Below are 21,520 nucleotides of genomic sequence, written 5' to 3' on the forward strand. Positions count from 1 at the left end.
GCACCCCACATGTTCCGGTTGTCCGCAGTGGAAACATACTGGTTGGTTATCCTGGGTCCTCCAGACATCAGTCTTCCTTGGTTCCCAAACAAGTTCCTCGTGTGGCATTGTAGGAACGTAATTCCTCCTGGGTCTCGACTTTTTCACTGTTTTAAAGGGAAATGAAGGACGAGAGACTGGGTTCAATGTCTGTTCCACTTCCTCCCTTATGACCTCTTTAAGCGTCTCGGTTTTTTGCTCCCTGTACAATCCAAGTGCCTTCTGAACTTCCTCCCTTACTATCTGACGAAGAACACTTGTGAAATCAGTTTCTTCCTCCAACACTGACATCGATATGACGTTTGGAAGCCGTTCAAACTTCGTACATGTAATTCTTTTTTGATGCATTTTCTCGATATACTGGCACTATTTTATGAAGTCGTCTGCTGTCGAAACCTTCAGGAGTAGGTCTTAATACATGCCCACAGCAACACCCTTCTTGAGACGTGCAACCTTATCTTCCTCCTTCATTCTAGGATCCACTACTTTACACAGCTCCAAGGTGTCTTGAGTGTAGGATGCTGTAGTTTCTCCTGGACACTGTGCCCTGCACTTTAATTTATCTTCAGCCTTGCACTTCTGTCATTGTGTGTTGCCGAAATACTTGCGCAATTCCGCCTGGAATACTTCCCAGCTTGTGAACTTGTCCTCGTTGTTCTCATACCATTCCTTGGCAGTGCCCTCCAAGTAGAAAAATATGTTAGCCAAACACACGGTGTCATCCCATTTGTTAAATTTGGCTGTTGTTGTTGTTGTTGTAGTCTTCAGTCCTGAGACTGGTTTGATGCAGCTCTCCATGCTACTCTATCCTGTGCAAGCTGCTTCATCTCCCAGTATGTACTGCAGGCTACATCCTTCTGAATCTGCTTGGTGTATTCATCTCTTGGTCTCCCTCTACGATTTTTACCCTCCACGCTGCCTTCCAATATTAAATTGGTGATCTCTTGACGAATCAGAATATGACCTACCAACCGATCCCTTCTTCTAGTGAAGTTGTGCCACAAACTCCTCTTCTCCCCAATTCTATTCAATACCTCCTCATTAGTTATGTGATTGACCCATCTAATCTTCAGCATTCTTCTGTAGCTTCTGGCTATACGCATATATAACTTCAGCCACTTCTTGAGATCTTGGCCATCGTCACCAGAGAACCAGGAAGGATGTCTCATTTGGGGGCACACAGTTGCTGTCATCATAACGCCCTTGTCTTCTTCTGTCTCCGATAGATTGCAATCTGTTGAATATGGCTCGAACTCGGGTTTCTCGCCGCGTAAACGGCGGCTCTGTCGTGGCTTGATGGGAGCCACTGTGTTGTCGATAATGTGTGCTATCACAAGTTCCAATACCCGGCGCCTCCACAAGAATAATGTCACTTAGAAGAAGGTGTAATTAGATGAATGACAAACACTAACTTAACTTAACAAAGGTTTATTCAGCACTTGCACATACAAGAGTGTGGAGCGAACTGCCTCCGGTCAGAACAAATAGTATATATATACAGTTACAGAACATTCCAGTACAATGATTCTTGACATTTGTGGATACTTCTAGAATGTACTCGAACTGAATATAGAGATTAAGATTTTACAGTTCACGTGAGTTTTGAACTCACGACCCTCCACGCAACAGTCTAGTATCATAACCACTATACCATAGTGGCTGTGCTATTCAGCTTCTTCTGCGATAATATCGAAACGAACTGAAGATAACGAAACTAATTAAGTGAAAGATTCAAAAACAAATTTTCATTTCTGGTAAGAAGTACTCTAGAAATTTCTGCAACTATAAAAGCACAGAGAACCTTTAAATTGCATTATCGTAAAGCACATGGCAAAGTCATACTGTTATAACACAGCATTAATATTACTATTAATTATTGAATCTAGTGGGAGGAGCGCAGGAAAGATGGGGTTTTGGACAGAGAGAAACCAAAATGTAAAAGAAAAACGGGAAAATTAAATGAATTACAACAAATATGAAACAGTAGCATAAAATGTGGAGAAACCGACACACTAAACTTCTATAAGAAAAGCCAGTACATGACAAACGAATACCTACAAAAAATAAAGATAACTAGAATTAACCTAAGTCGGTAAATTCCAGTTACAGATTCCAACCGCTCCATGATTCATGTGTAAATTATTTTTGTAGTTGTATGCACTTAGACGTGATTAATAGCATTTCTACTGCTGTTTCTAGCAAAAATTGGAGTCAGTAAATAGAACCGACCTTTTATGTAGGTCAAATCTAGTTACCGATTCCAATATTAGTAACTTTTTTGCAGTAGTTCAGACAGCAATTACAAGTGACAATTTAGTACACACGCTCGTTGTTACAACGATCTAAATAACGAACCTTGGAATGGTTGGAATTAACCTACGTAGGTCAGTTCCAGTTCCAGTATTTTTTAGACCCTATTTTTTGTCTATTTTCGGTACCTGTTCAGTCGTCCTGTTAGATTTAACAATTAGTATTAAAATTTAACGCTGATTTATAATATTATGATTTCATCATGCGCTATACTGTACTTGATTTAAAGGTTCTCTGTGCTTTTCATACTCGAATAAATAACGATAATAATTTATTTCAGATATGTACACTTCTCTTTTATGTTATTATTTATTTTCCTTACCTTTAATTCTTGTCGGTATAATTTGTGGCAAAGTAATTAATCATGTGAACTGTGTTTGTAATTTTATTGTATGCTACCTTCGTTTGCTTACGAATATGATAAGTTGCTTTCAGTGGTCTCTATACTATGGAGGTCACTGGTTGCTTTCAAAGATTGCCTCTATGTAGCGTAGGTATGACTCAAGCCTTGTTCAAGCCGACGAGTGGAATCGGACACTAGAACTGACCCAATATTTTTACTAAAAAGCGTAGTGTATGCATCTACTAATAGATAAAAGTATTGAAAACTACAGATACCATAATAATTTGAATATAAAATACGATTTTTAAAAATTTATGCCTGCACGATTACTTTCAAACAACCTTGAGAAACTATTTTCCCCCGAAAACGCCATTGCAAAGAGTATAAAGTAAGTAAAAAATATATACTTCACGTAAACTCCTGTAAAGTTTTGAAAGTGGAGTACACTTGACCGATTCTCTTTACATTAATATGTATTTAACAAATAAAATAAAGTAGAAATTTACTCGTAAACAAAGCAAAATCATTGTCGCGATACTGAGCGCTGTCCTTTTATATTTGCTACAGTGAACAATGATAAAACGGTGGTTCTGCTTGAGTAGTACCAAGAAGTCATGTTGCGCCAAGTTGGTGTACAATCGGGGTAACTTTGTACCATTTTTTGTAAATATTGGACACAAAATGAATTACAAATGGCAACAGACATTGTAACATTTTACATCTGCAGTTGTGCTTGGAAAAATGAAAATGTAAACTAACTATGCCCCATTACAGTAATTTTGATGCTGGTACAAAGTTAAGCTTACAAAAACAAACAAAAAATTCTATATCGAACGCAATTAAAGGGTAATCACAAGCCTTTTTAAGGGCTTCTGGTGAGTTGGAAGGACAACTGAAATACTAAACAGAAATCGCAGACGAAATAAAACTGTTACTTTTAGTACGGTACAAAATAGTGGAAGTAGTTGGAGCAGAAGTGATAAGTGGTACAAAGATACCCTGCTTGTAAAAAGTTACCTTGATGACTTTATCACCAAATAAGGTTTCCTCACCGTGCGATATTTTAACATCCCCAGGAAACTGTACCATGCGACAGAATTGTCTGTGACCGTACGTAGGCGTCAATCAATACCTTGTAAAATGATTTGACATTCCGTATCGGTAACCGTGATAGGGGCAAAACGCTTTATGCACTGATTAATTTCTAATGCAAAACGTATGAGAGACTACAACAAATGAGAGCGCAAAACGCGTGTACCTTCCGCTGTAGAAATGTCACTTATGCAATACGTGCAATAAACTAGGAGGTCTGAAATTAAACTTTGACGTATAGATGATATAATTTTAACTATGTATACTCTGTAGCTAGTAGTTACTATGGCAACAAGCCAAAGATCACATCTCAACTGACGCTACTGCATTGCCAACCACGAAGTACTGAAACTGAATGAAGTTCCTTTCGTTGATTACTATAAAAGTTTGCACAAATAGCCCTCTAAATTTCTATGAATGGTAATACGTGACCCTCATATTCTCGTACATCAGCTGAAATCATCACTACCGTACTAGGGAAATTGATTTCATCTAAAAGTTATTCATTGGAATAGTGTTAATGCAAAATGGAAAAGATAATTATACCCGCACTGTCCCTTCAAATATAAAAGACCGCACGAGCTCGATGGAAATACTTTAACTTCGGTTGAAATTGTTATACGTTTGAAGAAATTAAGACAGAAAGAAACGTATACGCCGGCTTGTCAGAGTTAATCGATATAAAGCTACAAGTACAAACAGATGTTTGTATACTGTGTTTTGTAGTAGTTTTATGGAATGGGTAGCTGGTAGCTGCTTGGATGTGAGATTGAGGAGATGAATGTAACTACAGTTCTTGTAACTAGCGATATTTTATAACTTAAACTTGTAATAAATTAGGAAATGGTATATATTGATTTAAATAGCATGTGATTTGAGGTATTCCCCGTAAAGATGGCAAGTAGCCAAAGTCATTTACTGGGGCTTGAAGGAAGGACGGTGCTACTAATTTTGTGTGTGAGTACATCAGTGAGAGGAGCAGTTTCATTATTGCTTGTCATTTATATAGCTGTTGTAAGTGAATACTATCTTTGTCTCTGGGATTGAGTTACGACTCAACAGGAGAATGCTAAAATATTTGTCACCACAAATTTAATTTAAAACACTTAGTTGTATTTTATAATTTTATTATAAAGTTTTTTACAACCGTCATTCAGTTATTATGTTAGACATACTCATGTTTGCAGGAACACCCGTTAGGATTTATTTGATCTATCATTTTCTGTACTTCGTGGGCTACTGAAAGACGTAACATACTACAAGAACAAAATGAGTCAGGGAGCAGGAGATGCCGTTCCTCGCATCTTATTAAAAGGTACGTTGTAATCTTTACCGATATGTTGGCAGTTTCTCCTTGGTGAAACTTACGTATTGACGCCGCCCCCCTCTCCCCTAAATCTCAGTTGTGGTAACTGACTGATCTGTAGCGTTGTCCGACGTCTAGATTTGGTTCTGAGTTGACGAAACCAACGAATGTGAAACCGGAAAATCTGATAATGGTAACAGATTGACAGATATCAAAGCCTAATGTTTACGTCCCCGCCATATTGAAAAATAATTCCCTCTTTTTTTTTTTTTTTTTTTTTTTTTTTTTTTTTTTTTTTTTTGGGGGGGGGGGGCGTTGTATGCTGGGGGTAGGAGTGTTATCAGTTGTCATTATGATGACAGATAACTTATACTGCTTTTCGTTGCAAATAAGGTTAATTCGAGCTTAAGTTATTACTTCAGCACAGAGTGAAAGACGATTAATTCTCCACAATAGTGGGAAAAATAATAGTAAAATTCAATAATAGCAGTCTGAAATTGAAATGTAGGCCTACTCCGAAAGTTTTGTTTCAGTTTATGGTTGTCTCTCTCTGCAATAACCCATAAGAAAATATGTATAATAGTGAGTTGTGACCATCCTCTGCCAACAAAATATATCTTATCTGTGCAGTGTCAGTACATATATTTTGATAGTGTAACACATTGCTTCCCCCATTGTTTGTCCCCACTTACTTGGCGCAAAAATACCATTAAACTGCAATTGAAACAGTAAGTTCTGTTTCTTATAACTTATTTTAATCAGCAGTCCTATATGATAGTGTTTCACAGCATGTGAAAAAAAAACAAAAGTAAAATGCATTTGTTACCTGATGTAGGTATTCCAGTTATTTAAATTTTGAATGTTTTGTTATTATGAGCTGATCTATGAAATGTTCAATTTTTCTTTTTTTTTTTTTCAAACATCTTTCCTTTATCCCTTTTTGTTTCTAAACTCTGTGAGCTGAAAAGCAAATGTATAACTCATTTTAAAGCTAAAGATAATGTGGGAAACTTTTAGGTAAGAACATCAGCTTTAATGTAACAGTAACATCTGAAGTGTTGGAAATGGTGGTAGTGCTTAGACTGCAGCAGTCTAATGTTGAGATTATTTTTAAATGGCACCATTCACATTGTTAACTTTACCAGGTTTATATCAATGTGAGATTGAAAAAGTCTGCAGAAAATCACATCATACCTAACAGCTGGCCTTAATAGGATGCCACGGTTGTCATGTCAGTTATTATTCTTACTGCTCTGTTGCTATATGCCATGTCTCCCTGCTGTTTACTATACCAGTGACAATATGAAGATAACCTACCCCTCTCTCCCATCCTCCCCCTTTCCCTGAGAAGAGAAGCAACTAATAGTTCTGAAAGCTGGAGAAGTGTGAAAGGATTGATCTTGTTTTCTAGATTCATAAGGAATCTGATGGGTAGGGTGAGCAGCAGTCAGACGTTGTTTGCTAGTTATGATGTAGAAGTACAGGAATGTCATGTTTCTGTGACTGGTAGAATACAAGACAACTAAAATAGAATTTCTATTTGGTGCGATGAGTGAAAGATGTAAATGTGGAAAATGTTTGTTACTGAAGATGGGCAGGAACAATAATTTTGCACAGTTTGTCCTTTGTGACACCATCACGTCCTTTGATTCTACAGGTGTAATGTTGCAAAGCAGTGTGAAAGGAAACAAGTGCGTATGGTTGGTTGAGGAAGGTGGATGGGTGACTTAGGTTTGTGGGGAAATCTTAGGAAAGTGTAGCTCATCTATAAAGCAGTCAGCATATACAGAACTTGTGTAACCCATGCATTAGTACTGCTAATGTGTTTGGTATCCCTACCAGCTCAAATTAATTAGACTAATTCAAAGGCATGTTGCTAGATTTGTTACCACTAAGTTTGATCAACACACAAGTATTGTGAAAATGCTTCATGAACTCAAATGGGAATCTCTGGAGGGAAGATATTATTTTTGCAAAACATTATTGAGAACTTTAGAGAATGGACATTTGCAACAGACTGTGGAACAATCTTATTGCCCCCAGTGTACACCTCGCATAATGATCACGATCACAAGATAAGATATAGCCAGTTGTTTTTTCCTCACTCCATTTGTGAATGGAACACAAAAGGGAATGAAAACGTGTGTTACTGGTTACCCTCCCTGCCAAGCACCTTATGGTGGCTTGTGGAGTATCTACATAGATGTAGTGTCACGTACGTCATTGTGTGTCTACAGGGAGTTCTAAATATCTCAGCTTCTGGAAATAAGTACTAGGCAGCAAATGTCCCATAATTTGACAGTTTTCTTGAATAAATTTCTTTTAATAAAATTAAACATGTATATTTACAAAGACTGGGAGACACAATGTTTCGATAAAAATGTTTCTGCCCTTAATACACTCTTAACTCACATCATGATTTATTTATTCATTCGTTCTTTGATCACTGTTTAGAGGAACATTAGATGCATCAGAATAGGTTGATAGTTGCAGGTACAGGGTAAATGACAAGTTGAGCACATGTATTATTATTTTACAACTGACTTGCACATACATGTAACGTACAATAGTTAATGAAAACATAACTATATATAAAAACTTTAATACTAATTTAATTTAGTATATATAGGCAACAGATTTCAATTTCTGCTGCAATCATAAGGTGTTGGTGAAACATAAGAAAATTTTCATGTTTACTTTTAATTGACACAGTATACGTTAGCTCAGTACTCAGAATGTTGCTTTAGTACTGCAAATTCTTTCTAATATTCCTTAACACTATTCAAGCATGTTGTTTTTAAGCACTCTCTTACTTTTATTTTGAAAAGTGGTTGGGAAATTTTAAATTTTGTAAATTGCTGGATAGTTGTGTAACAAGATCCTTCCTTTAGTAGCATCTTTGTCAGCCATTTAGAGTGGGGTACTGTTGATGTCCTAGACATCTTTGGCTCTAGTGCTGTAATTGTTTAGCCCTCTGTTTAACATTGGTCTAAACTTTAAGATCTATGATAGTTTCAAATATGTACGTGGGGTACTTTCAAAAATCTTATATTCCTTGAATTTCGTTTTACAAGACTCACTTGATGATTCTTCTCTTCTCCCCCCCCCCCCCTCTCTCCCCTCCCTCCTCCAGTTGTCTGTTAATATGCATATTTGCTACCGTACCCCTGTATTATTATTATTATTATTTCTTTACTTTCTCAGACGTTAAGTCTGGTTGAGAATGGAAAGTGACGCGGACCTTGATCAAGCGTCACTTCCTATTAACTGTACGGTATGTGTTATATTGCATTTAGGAACTTTCGGGTAATTGAACATGTATCAATAATTACGGATTTTTGTAGTTGTATATATATGTTTGTATGTAGCTGTATTGCATTGATGTACTGGTGGATATTGTGTGGTATGACTCCTGTAGTTGATAGTATAATTGGTATAATGTCAACTTTATCCTGATGCCACATGTCCTTGACTTCCTCAGCCAGTTGGATGTATTTTTCAATTTTTTCTCATGTTTTCTTTTGTATATTTGTTGTATTGGGTATGGATATTTCGATTAGTTGTGTTAATTTCTTCTTTTTGTTGGTGACTATGATGTCAGGTTTGTTATGTGGCGTTGTTTTATCTGTTATAATGGTTCTGTTCCAGTATAATTTGTATTCATCATTCTCCAGTACATTTTGTGGTGCATACTTGTATGTAGGAACTTGTTGTTTTAAAAGTTTATGTTGTAAGGCAAGCTGTTGATGTATTATTTTTGCGACATTGTCATGTCTTCTGGGGTATTCTGTATTTGCTAGTATTGTACATCCGCTTGTGATGTGATCTACTGTTTCTATTTGTTGTTTACAAAGTCTGCATTTATCTGTTGTGGTATTGGGATCTTTAATAATATGCTTGCTGTAATACCTGGTGTTTATTGTTTGATCCTGTATTGCAATCATGAATCCTTCTGTCTCACTGTATATATTGCCTTTTCTTAGCCATGTGTTGGATGCGTCTTGATCGATGTGTGGCTGTGTTAGATGATACGGGTGCTTGCCATGAAGTGTTTTCTTTTTCCAATTTACTTGCTTCGTATCTGTTGATGTTATGTGGTCTAAAGGGTTGTAGAGGTGGTTATGAAATTGTAGTGGTGTAGCCGATGTATTTATATGAGTGATTGCTTTGTGTATTTTGCTAGTTTCTGCTCGTTCTATAAAGAATTTTCTTAAATTGTCTACCTGTCCATAATGTAGGTTTTTTATATCGATAAAGCCCCTTCCTCCTTCCTTTCTGCTTAATGTGAATCTTTCTATTGCTGAATGTATGTGATGTATTCTATATTTGTGGCATTGTGATCGTGTAAGTGTATTGAGTGCTTCTAGGTCTGTGTTACTCCATTTCACTACTCCAAATGAGTAGGTCAATATTGGTATGGCATATGTATTTATAGCTTTTGTCTTGTTTCTTGCTGTCAATTCTGTTTTCAGTAGTTTTGTTAGTCTTTGTCTATATTTTTCTTTTAGTTCTTCTTTAATATTTGTATTATCTATTCCTATTTTTTGTCTGTATCCTAGATATTTATAGGCATCTGTTTTTTCCATCGCTTCTATGCAGTCGCTGTGGTTATCCAATATGTAATCTTCTTGTTTAGTGTGTTTTCCCTTGACTATGCTATTTTTCTTACATTTGTCTGTTCCAAAGGCCATACTTATATCACTGCTGAATACTTCTGTTATCTTTAGTAATTGGTTGAGTTGTTGATTTGTTGCTGCCAGTAGTTTTAGATCATCCATGTATAGCAAATGTGTGATTTTGTGTGGGTATGTTCCAGTAATATTGTATCCATAATTTGTATTATTTAGCATGTTGGATAGTGGGTTCAGAGCAAGGCAGAACCAGAAAGGACTTAATGAGTCTCCTTGGTATATTCCACGCTTAATCTGTATTGGCTGTGATGTGATATTATTTGAATTTGTTTGGATATTAAGTGTGGTTTTCCAATTTTTCATTACTATGTTTAGGAACTGTATCAATTTAGGATCTATTTTGTATATTTCCAGTATCTGTAGTAACCATGAGTGGGGTACACTATCAAAAGCTTTTTGGTAATCAATGTATGTGTAGTGTAGCGACCTTTGTTTAGTTTTAGCTTGATATGTCACCTCTGCATCTATTATCAGTTGCTCTTTACATCCTCGTGCTCCTTTGCAACAGCCTTTTTGTTCTTCATTTATAATTTTGTTCTGTGTTGTATGTGTCATTAATTTCTGTTTGATGATTGAAGTTAATATTTTGTATATTGTTGGTAGGCATGTTATGGGGCGATATTTAGCTGGGTTTGATGTGTCTGCTTGATCTTTAGGTTTCAGATAAGTTATTCCATGTGTAAGTGTATCAGAGAATGTGTATGGGTCTGCAATGTAACTGTTAAATAATTTAGTTAGATGTGAATGTGTTGAGGTGAACTTCTTTAACCAGAAATTTGCTATTTTATCATTTCCAGGGGCTTTCCAATTGTGAGTAGAATTAATTGCTTGGGTGACTTCATGTTGCAAAATTATCACTTCAGGCATTTGTGGTATCATCTTGTATGTGTCTGTTTCTGTTTGTATCCACCGTGCATGCCTGTTATGTTGTACCGGGTTTGACCATATGTTGCTCCAGAAGTGTTCCACGTCTGTTATGTTTGGTGGATTGTTTATTTTAATGTGTGTGTTATCTATTGTCTGGTAAAATTTCTTTTGGTTTGTGTTGAATGTTTGGTTTCGTTTCCTTCTATTTTCACTTTTTTTGTATCTTCTGAGTCGTTTGGCTAATGCTTGTAATTTCTGCTTCTTTTCGTCTAATTGCTCTGTCGCTTCTTGTTGTGAGATTTTACCTAACCTTTTTCGTTTTTTTTCCGAGATTTCATTTCTTATAAATTGTGTTAGCTGTCCGATGTCTTTTCTCAGTTTTTTTATTCTGATCTGTAGCCTGTGTTGCCATGCTGGTTTTGTGGGTTTCTTCTGTGTGTTGGTTGGTTCTGATCTGTGTCTAGTGTGTATATTTAGTGTAGTGAGTGCTCCTATATAAACCAGTAGTTGTAACTCTTCCATAGTTGTGTTTTCATTTATTTTGTTGTGTATGATTGTGTTGATAGTTTTTATTGTTGTTTCGACTTGTGGGTTATTTGGTGGTCTATGCAAGAATGGTCTTATGTCTGTATTTGTGTCTTTGTATTCTATATATGTTAGCTGAAATTTTTCTTCTATATCTAGCATCTGTGTCACTTTGTGTTCTATTTGTGCTTGTTCTGGTGGCTGTCTTAAGATTTCGTTTTCCTCTGATTGTTTAATTGGTGCGTGTTGTTCTTTGTTTGTTTGCTCTGGGATGTTTGAGTCCATTACTGTATTTTCTTCTTCTTCTGATTGCACATTATTTTGTTCCAGTATTTGTTGTACTTGTTGTTTGATGTTTTCTAATTCTGACTGGGGTATCCTGTTATTTTTGATTATTACACGGATCTGATCAGCTAGTCGTTGTTCTGTTAAAAATTTTAATTCTGGGTATCTGGTAATAAATGTTGTGTATACTTGTGATCTGTATCCAGTTGTGTTGGTTCCTAGGTTTGTTGCTTGGTAATAACAGAACATGAGGTGTCGATTAACTTCATCTGACCATCTCATCCTCTGTCTTTGTTTTCCTTCTAGGGTGGTTGCAGGAAGCATATCCTGCAAAACACCTCTATTTGGATTTAAATCATTTTCCAGTTGGCTAGCGGTGTCGTTACCATTGTGGGCGGGCATAGGGTTCAAGCGTCGTCCCCGACCATGACGGCGCTTGTCCGAGGCTTCTTTAGTTCTGTCCTGAACCAACTAATCACACTAAAAGGGGGGTTAGCCCTATTAGTGGTTTGTTCTTTTCGTCGCCTTTTACGACTGGCAGAACATACCGGAGGCCTATTCTTTTCCCGGGCCTCCACGGGAGGCCCGGGAAAAGACTCACTTGATGATTCTTCTCTTCTCCCCCCCCCCCCCCTCTCTCCCCTCCCTCCTCCAGTTGTCTGTTAATATGCATATTTGATACCGTACCCCTGTATTATTATTATTATTATTATTATTATTATTATTATTATTATTATTATTATGTAGTGCAATAAATGAGAATGATTTAGTCCATAATGTCTTTGATAGTGTATCTACATCAACTGGGTGGGGCATTTTCTTCATTAAAGTATGTTATTGCTTATTTTTGAACAAATCTTTTCTAGATAATTTTCCCAAGTCATAAATCTGTCCATTGTCATCCCCAGAAACCTTTTGCTGACGGCTTCTGTTAGCAGTGTGCCCTAAGTCTTGCATTTAGTTTCTCTCCATTTGTTATTCTCTTTGCAAGTAAGGTGGGTGTTTTTTAAAATATAAATAGATTCATTTACTGAGCTACACTTAAGAGAGATGTGTCATCTACATACATGATTACATTTTCTTTTACTGCTGTATCATTCACATGTAATATGAACATTAGTGGACCAATTACTGAGCCTGGTGCTACCCAGTACTTCACCAATTGAAAATGAAATTTTAATGTTTCCATTATATTGTTTACATTATACCAATGAAAATAATCAATTTTTGGAAATACAGTATAAATGGATGGATAAAAAAATCAAAACATTAAGCGACAGCAGTGTGTGCAAACCCCCCCCCCCCCCCTCCCTCCCACATACACACAAAAATATCTGTGCAGTTTATCTAACATTGTAATATGGCATACAGTAGATGGCTTTTGATGTATCATGAAACATTCTGCAAACTTTCTACTGTTCTTTCAAAGCTCTTCGATCATATGTAGGTACCTGATGCTATCAACTTAGAGATGTGACACACGTAACTCAAACACACACGACTGCAGTCTGAGACAACTTCCTAGATGTTGACTTCCACCTCAGAGATGGCTACCTCAGTACCTCCACCCATAGCAAACCTACTAACTACCAGCAATAGCCTACCTCCACTTAAACAGTTGTCACCTGTTCCATACCAAGAGGTCTCTTCCATACAGCCTAGCCACCTATGGTCGTCACATCTGCAGTGAGAAGTGGTCCCTCTCAAAATATACTGAGAATCTCACAGAAGCCTTCACAGAACATAATAATCCTCCCAACATTGTACAAAAACAAATCTCCCTTGCCTTATCTTTCCAGTCTCCCACCACCTCCTCAGTACCACCCAGTACTGGAGCAACTGAATTACATTCTCCACCAGGGCACCAACTACCTCTCCTCATGCCCTGAAATTAGAAATATTCTGCCCACTATCCTTCCCAGCCTCTCGCAGTGTTATTCCGACGTCAACCGAACCTACACAATATCCTTGTCCACCTCTGTAAAACTCGTGCTCCCAACCCCTTACCTCATGGCTCATACCCCTGTAATAGACCTAGATACAAGACCTGTCCCATACATCGTACCACCACCACCTACTCCAGTCTGGTCACAAACATCACCTGTCCCATGAAAGGCAGGGCTACCTGTGAAAGCTGTCACGTGATCTACAAGCTAAGCTTACAACCACTGTGCTGCACTTTATGAGGGCGTGATAACCAGCAAGCTGTCTGTCTGCATGAATGGCCACTGACAAACTGTGGCCAAGAAACAAGTGAACCACCCTGTTGCTGAACGTGCTGCCAGACATGATATCCTTGACTTCAATGACTGCTTCACAGCCTGTACCATATGAATCCACCCTGTTGCTGAACACACTACCAAACATGATATCTTTTATTTCAAGGACTGTTTCACAGCCTGTGCCATATGGATCCTTCCCGCCAACACCAGCTTTTCTCAATTGCGCAGGTGGGAACTTTCCCTGCAGTATATCCTATGTTCCCATAACCCTCCTGGCCTGAACCTAGTAATTGTCCTCACCCATCCAGCCCCTTCCCTGTTCCCATTCCAGCACAACACAGCCGTAATCCACCATCACACCCAGTCTTTTTACTTCTCTCCTTTTCCATTAACCCACCTCTCCCCTGTCCTCTGACTGACCACCAGACTGCACATTGCTGCCCTATTCTTTCTCCACCTTGTCCCTGCCCTCTCCCCAGCAGCACCTTACTGTCTGCCACTCCTACCCTACTATCCCTCCCCCTCCCCACCCCAGCCTCTTCCTTAACCCCACCCTGTCGCCACTCCCATCATGCACTGGTGCTGCTACTCGCTGTGTGGCTTCAGTTGCCTGAGACTACTTAAGTCTACTATAATAATTTAACCGTGTGTAAAACTCTGTTTTATGTCACCATTATCAATGTTATTATTATTTATGTAGATTGTGCAGATTGTACCAGAACATGAATTTAACAAAAAAAAGTGTGGTAGGGGACAAAAGTAACACTGTTCCTTTTGTCCCCGTCACTGAGAAAATGGTATTAGAAACTCAGATCCCCTGTTTTTCCCACTAGCATCAGTAAATTACATATAATATGTTAGGAGACATTGCTACAAATCCGTTGTTTCCTTAGTTATTTTATTACAGGAAATTATGCCACGAACATGAGTTAGGACAACTACGAGAGGACTAACTTCTTTATCTGTGTATCAAATTGTGACAGATGATATTAAAAATTATAACATAAGTGTTAGAGTAGCAGCAAAGAAACACATTGTGTGCCATGTGACTTTGCATCAGTTCATTAAAAAGAAACAGAAGTGTGAGTGATGGCAGTACCCTGATGCCTCATGTGTGATATAGAAGCATAAAATGAGTGTTCTCTGATGAAGAAGGAAAAAATAATGGCTGAATGTGTGATTAATGCATTGGCAATATTTTACAGACTTGTACCAAGGATATCTGGAAATTAGCTCACGAACTGGCTACAGTAAACAATATACCAATTCCATTGACTTGCGTAGATAACCAAAGTGCTGGTCCCAACTAGTTTTGATCATTCATGAAGAGGAATCCGCAGTTGTTTATTCAGTCGCCTCAAGCCACAAGTCTCTCTCAAGCAACGAGTTTTAATCCGACAAATTTGAATGCCTTTTTTGGCAACCTGGCCAAAAGTTCAAGCCCATGGAGATCTGGATTACGGACAGGACAGGTATCACCACTATCCAGAAACGAAACAGGATTGTTGCTGAACAGGGAATAAAGCAGGTAGGAGCCATCACTTTGGTCAAAAGGAGCACCCTCGTCACAGTTGCTATTGCTATCAATGCTCAGAGGAGCAGTACTTCTCCTCTCTTTCTATTCCCTTGCTTAAGGTATTGTGACCATTTTGTTCGAGACGGTTGCATTGGAGCAGGAAATGTGAGTGATTGGATGCAGGAAGAAAAATTTTTGGTGTTCTTGCACCACTTTGAAATATTTGGTAAACCAACTCCTGAGCACTAATGTTTACTGCTTCTTGACAATCACAAATCTCTTAAATCCATCAGAAGCCTGAATATTTCTGAAAACCGCCTGTTTAGTTGGATGGTAACGTGCTTGCGTCCCATGCAGCAGGCCCGGGTTCGATTCCCCGGTCAGGTTGGAGATTGTCTCCGCTCGTGGACTGGGTCTTGTGTTGTCCTCATCATTATTTCATCCTCAAACCAGCACGCGAGTTGCTCAATGTGGCGTAGACTGAAATAAGACTCGCACTCGGCGGCCGAACTTCCCTGATGGGGCCTCCCGGCCAGCAATGCTGTACGCTAATTTCATTTCTTACGTTGTCATTCCCACCACACTGTATGCAGCCTCTAGACCGTTCATTTTATGGCCCATTTAAAAATATGGTCAATGCTTTTGCTGAGGGCTGGATCAGGAATTGTCCAGCAAAGACCATGTCAGTTTGACAACCCTTCAGTTGTAAGGGAAGCACTTCCACTTGCTGTAACTCCCAAAAACATTGCAGTAGGCTATCACTGCACAGGCATTGTACCGTTCAATAGGAGTGTGTTCAGTGAAATTGATTTTGGCCTATCTGCTGTCACTGACTGCCCAGTGCCACAAACTTCTGATCGTGAAAAGCAAACTCTGTCCTTGGCAGAGCCGTTAGTGATTTTCACTGGACTGTCTGAAGTTTTGAACATATTTAATGCTGATCCAGCAGCAAGATGTGAGAAATCATTTCCAGGTGTCGCAGCCTGCAACGCAGGGCCTAGGTGTTTTACAGTCGTCTCCTTCAATTTGCCTAGCCTTTGCACCTGAAGCTATTCAACTGTTCCCAAAAACAGGCCCCAGGCAGACACATGAAGAGGGAGGCAGCAGAGAAAGTCTGCAATTTTGACCGATACTCCAGAGAAATTGGCTTTAGAACGAGAGGTAAGAGCCTGTTCGCAGACAAAGAAAGCAGCAGGCCAAGAGCACAACAGCAGAAAAAACGTAAAGAAATATCATCAGAAGATGAAGATAACTACTGCTTTGTATGTCTTGTACCTTACTGCCACAACTGTTCTAAAATGAACTGGGAGTGTTGGGAATGTAAGGTTTGGTCTCATTTTGCTTGTACCAAAGAGGATGATATGCATGTGTGTCAACTCCAGATCTGAAAAGGACTTAAGATATGCAGTACTCTTATGTGTAATTGACTCACAAACATTTAATCATGACGCCTGGAGTCGTACAGTATTATTATTTGTTATTTTGAAAATTGCAAATGTAACTGAAATTTTATGTTTTTCTGCTGTTTATTTATGTTTGTTTTTAATGTTTTGTATTGGAAATTTACTTTAAGTAGATCTATGAATCATTTAGATGACAAAATGTTTTGCTTATTAGGCTACTTGTGTACCCTACCAGTGGTAATTTTTGTCCCAGTAACACAGACAAAACTAACACGTACATTGATGCTTTCAAATTAATTTCACAAATACAAGTTTTATGTAATTGTAGGGAAGCTAAATTTAATTGTGTTGGGAAAGTCCCACAGAACACACACACAGTAGTCAGTTCATTTACAGTGAGCAAATAAAAAAAAATGCAATATGGAAAATGTTACTTCTGTCCTCAGTCCCCCCCCCCCCTCCCTCAAAAAAAAACACACACACACACACACACACACACACACACACACACACACACACACCCCTTGCCATTTTTACTCGCGGACTCCAGACAGTATGCCTATTGTGTTTGTCGCTTTGAACTGCAAAAAGGACAGTGCTTGTCTATACTTACAATTTTTTTACTCATGTTACAAGCATGAGTTTGATGCTGACAGTCCCTTGGGTGGTTAACAGTCAATTGACAAAGTGTCCTCTTAACTTACACATTTCTGTGTGTATTTTGATCTGCAAGTGACCGATAATGCTCAAAACTAGCTATAAAATGTCCTATATTTAATCTTGGCTGATAAAGATTTTACGCCGGCTGAAGTGGCCGTGCGGTTAAAGGCGCTGCAGTCTGGAACCGCAAGACCGCTACGGTCGCAGGTTCGAATCCTGCCTCGGGCATGGATGTTTGTGATGTCCTTAGGTTAGTTAGGCTTAACTAGTTCTAAGTTCTAGGGGACTAATGACCTCGGCAGTTGAGTCCCATAGTGCTCAGAGCCATAAAGATTTTACAAAAAGTCAGTATTCGCGTATTGTCTTTAGCCCTGTTTTGATTCATTATGGGTTGTAATATTTTCTCCAGTGGTATTCAGTAACCTGCCGTTTTGCTCTACCAAGCTATGTCCACCAGCTTAGATTCAGGCATGTACAGCAAGTGCTGTAACGAGCTATTCCTGTAATCAATTATAGGAAGTGTTAAAAGTAAAGACTCGGCATACATTTTAGACATTGCAAGATTAATAAGCTCATAAACATCTACAGCCTTACCCTGCAGATCACCATACAGTGTGTGATGGGATGTACTTCTGATAGCATTGTACACCTCCCCCTTTCCTGTTCCATTCGTGTGTGTGGTATAAAGGCACAACGTTGACACTCTCTCCATACAAGTTCCAATTTCTGATTTTTCCCAGAGTAGTCATTTTGTATGAGGTTTGTGGAAGGAAGTTGCTCAGCTCTTCTTGGAACATACACATTCAGAATTTTGAAAGTAAACCATCCATATAGTTATTCTGCAAGGTACCGTATGGTGCATAGTGGAGGGTAGCCTGTACTACTGCTGCTCATTCGCTTTCCTGTTCCATTTGCGAATGGAGTGAGCAAATTGTCTATATGCTTCCCTATGAGACCTTCTTTTCACAGTCCTTTGCCAAGATATAGGTAGCAGTATAATCATTCTACAAACTGTCACAAATGTCAGTTCTCTAAATTTTTTTGGTAGTGTTTCGTGAAAAGAATGTCTTCTTCCCTCCAGGGATTCCCATTTGAGTTCTCGGCGTATTTCTTTAACACTTGTATGTTGGTTGGCCTACCAGTAACAAATCTAACAGCACATCTCTGAATGCTTCAGTGTCTTCATTTAATTCCACATGGTGGGGATCCCAAACACTTGAGTGGTGTTCAATTGTTTTGTATGCAGTCTCCTATATACGTGGGCATGCTGAAAAGTAATTCCTCCAAATTTCTTAACTTTTTAGTATCGATTAAGTTACTCACGTCGTGTATTACTTGGTCGACTTTCCTCCTTTGCTGACAAGTGCTGCAACCATCTGCCACTTGAAAGCTCCAAATTGTAGTGCATAATATGGCTAGTGTAACATAACTAGGTTGGAGCATGAGAAGCAGCATGCTATAATTGAAAGCGGGAAATCTGAGAGTTTGTCCACACATGGCGCACATTCTTTCAGCATGACAATGTCGGACCACATGAGAGTGCTGCGACATCTGCAACAATCAAACGCCTTGGGTTCATTGTCATCTTCCATGCAGCCCTGACTTGGCCTTATCTGATGTTCATCTGTTTCCAAAACTGAAGGAACACTTTAGAGGACCTCAATTTGATAATGATGGAGCGGTGTAAGCAGTGATGAGATTGTGGCCCCATCAGTGAAGTGAAACATTCCGCAGGGATGGTATCATCAAACTAGGCTCTTGTTGGGAGAAATGTTTCTCAGTGTGACTATAATGAGAAATAATTATGTAGACATGAAAATGAAAAGTTTGTTTTATTTAAAAAGCTTTAATAGTTCTCACATGTAAAATTTGGAGGCATTATTTTTCAGTAAACCATCATACATAAGCTGCACTTTTCTAGAGTTCTCCTAATAAATGGTAGTTGACTATTTGCCTTCCCTACAACTGACCTTACATGCTTGTTCTTTTTGTGTTGCATTTGTTTTATGCCTGGATATTTAACACAGTGTAACTGTGGCAATAAGCACACCTCTGATACTTATTCAAACTTAGAGCATTGTTTTCCCTACTCATCTGTACTCACCTTTCTGTGTTGCGCAACACTTTTTCTTGTAGTGTCTACCTCTGTACTTTGTTGAGTGCCCCCTTAAATGCTCTTGTGCCAACAGTATGAGCCTGCAATGAAAGTCATTGCTCTTCATTGACTCTTCTCTATCATTTATGTTAATCCAACTTGCCAAGGGTCCTGTGGTGCTGGAGAATAGGTTGAGCAAGTGTTTTGAAAGCTACTTTATTTGTGGATGAATTAAATTTCCTAAAGCTTCACTGAATGAATATGGCCTGGATGTGTTTTCCTAATATTTTTCATGTGGTCATTCCACTTTAGATCATTAGGGAAAGTTGGACTCAGAATGTTGTTCTTTTGGTCCCCTCCTGACATCTTATTCCTGGCAGCCCGACAGTGCCCCCCCTCCTCCCCCCCCTGCCCTCCCAAACACACATATTTATCCCTTGCTCAAGGAATTAGAACTTCTTTCTACTTGCAGGAGAAGTTAGTGTCCTGTGATTTTGAATATAGGGGATTTTCTTGGTGACTTGCAAGGAATAATGTATCTTTCCAGCCACAATTATGAAACACAATAAAAAGTTATATTGATAAGAGAAAAATGAGTAAAAATAGTTTGTTGATGTCTTTGGCAGTCAGGAAGTAGTTGAAAGTTTCCTACCAGAACCATATTCATTATCTTGAAGTTGGCACATATTTGTGGGCAAAGGGCACGTGGAAATGAAATGGAACAGTTCGTCAGAACTCCCCCCCCCCCCCCCCTCTCTCTCTCTCTTTCTTTCTTTCTTTCGTGTGTGTGTGTGTGTGTGTGTGTGTGTGTGTGTGTGTGTGTGTGTGTGTGTGTTTGTTGTAAACATTTTGCTCTTCTGTACTTCTTCATCCGAAGGAATAATTTAACGTAAAAAGGACCTAATGAGAATTTAATTTAGAGGATATAGTGTGCTGCAAGGAAAGCAATGATAAGACAAGCTCACCTCATGGAAAAAACTGCTCTCACGTTGGCACAGCAGTGTTGATAGAGACAGAGTAAGAGTGTCTATGTTACTGTACTTTTAATAATGAGATGGTGACAGCTATATAGCTTTGCCATTCAAATTTGTTCATTGAGTATCTCTCCCATCACCTGTCTTGTGATGCCAAGACCAAAACTAGAGTGACCTGATGAAACTGTCTTAACTGTTACCCACCACAAGGTTCTCCCACAGTTAGCAACACACAGCCCACATAGTATCGAAAGTAGTGCCAGGCTGTTGAGAAACTTGGTACTCCCAGTGGCCAAAATTTGCTCCATTTTTACCGCACCAAGGCTTGAGGCAGCTTTCCTGGTCTTTGGTTGCATCATTGCTGTTAAATTAAATATACAGGGTGTACATAAAGTCCGGGAACACTTTAAATTATTTATTGCACAAGCACTAGATGTTGTACAGATGACATACATATTGCATTTTGCAGTGAAACTCTGAAAGTTTTTTACAAACACGGGATGTACGAGACACAGATTTCTTTGGACTCCTTACGAATGGCTCTCGTAAGTGCTCCGCATTCACTTCACTCACACGGGGACATTCACTTCTCTTTGCCGGGCCCAAGCAACCCGTCGGAACAAATTTGTTGTGCCAGTGGTAAATTACCTTCCTTGTTGGTGGCTTCTTACCGTACTTGATTCTAAACATCCATTGAACAGCTGTAGCACACTTGTTTTTGTCGAACTCCAACACACAGAAAGCTCGCTCCGCACCTGAACTCGCCATGTTTGTGACCAGTGCTATCAGCAAATTACCAAACTACACTGTGGAGGTATACATGAAGGGAGGGGGACGGGGGGGGGAGGAGACTTTCAGGGTTTCTCTTCAAAATGACATAAGTATGATATCTGTACAATGTTTGGTTCTTGCGCAATAAATAATGGAAAGTGTTCCTGGACTTCATGTACACACTGACTGTATTATCAGTGTCATATGTAATGGGACTAGTAGAATGTGCTAAAGAGCTGTTCTGGCAATTTACCATTATTCCATTTTCTTGGCTGATTAAAGTTTGGTACTCCAAGGATGAGACATTTATAATTATTATTTCACATGAAAGAAGTGGTTATATGCCACGCATTCATTCTTCCAGTTAGCAATATCATAAAAATAGGTGAACTTTTAGTTATCTTTTTAGAAAGATGACAGC

The 21,520-nt window shown here is 38.7% G+C and overlaps 1 protein-coding gene across 4 annotated transcripts in view; it reads left to right on the forward strand.

Annotated features, from left to right (window-relative positions):
* The first annotated feature begins 4,361 nt into the window (after positions 1 to 4,361).
* LOC126210071 (speckle targeted PIP5K1A-regulated poly(A) polymerase-like) overlaps positions 4,362 to 21,520 on the forward strand; it is a 168,003-nt gene continuing 150,844 nt past the window's right edge. For 3 of the 4 annotated variants that reach the window (XR_007540605.1, XR_007540603.1, XM_049939193.1), the window contains exons 1-2: positions 4,362 to 4,741; positions 4,972 to 5,099. Coding sequence is in view for 1 of the 4 variants with exons in the window: in XM_049939193.1 (XP_049795150.1) it covers positions 5,054 to 5,099 (46 nt within the window). In the remaining 3 variants the exon portion in view is untranslated. The other variant, XR_007540604.1, reaches the window with a different exon arrangement.

This window comes from Schistocerca nitens, chromosome 10 (assembly GCF_023898315.1).
Source record: "Schistocerca nitens isolate TAMUIC-IGC-003100 chromosome 10, iqSchNite1.1, whole genome shotgun sequence".
Lineage (NCBI taxonomy): Eukaryota > Metazoa > Arthropoda > Insecta > Orthoptera > Acrididae > Schistocerca > Schistocerca nitens.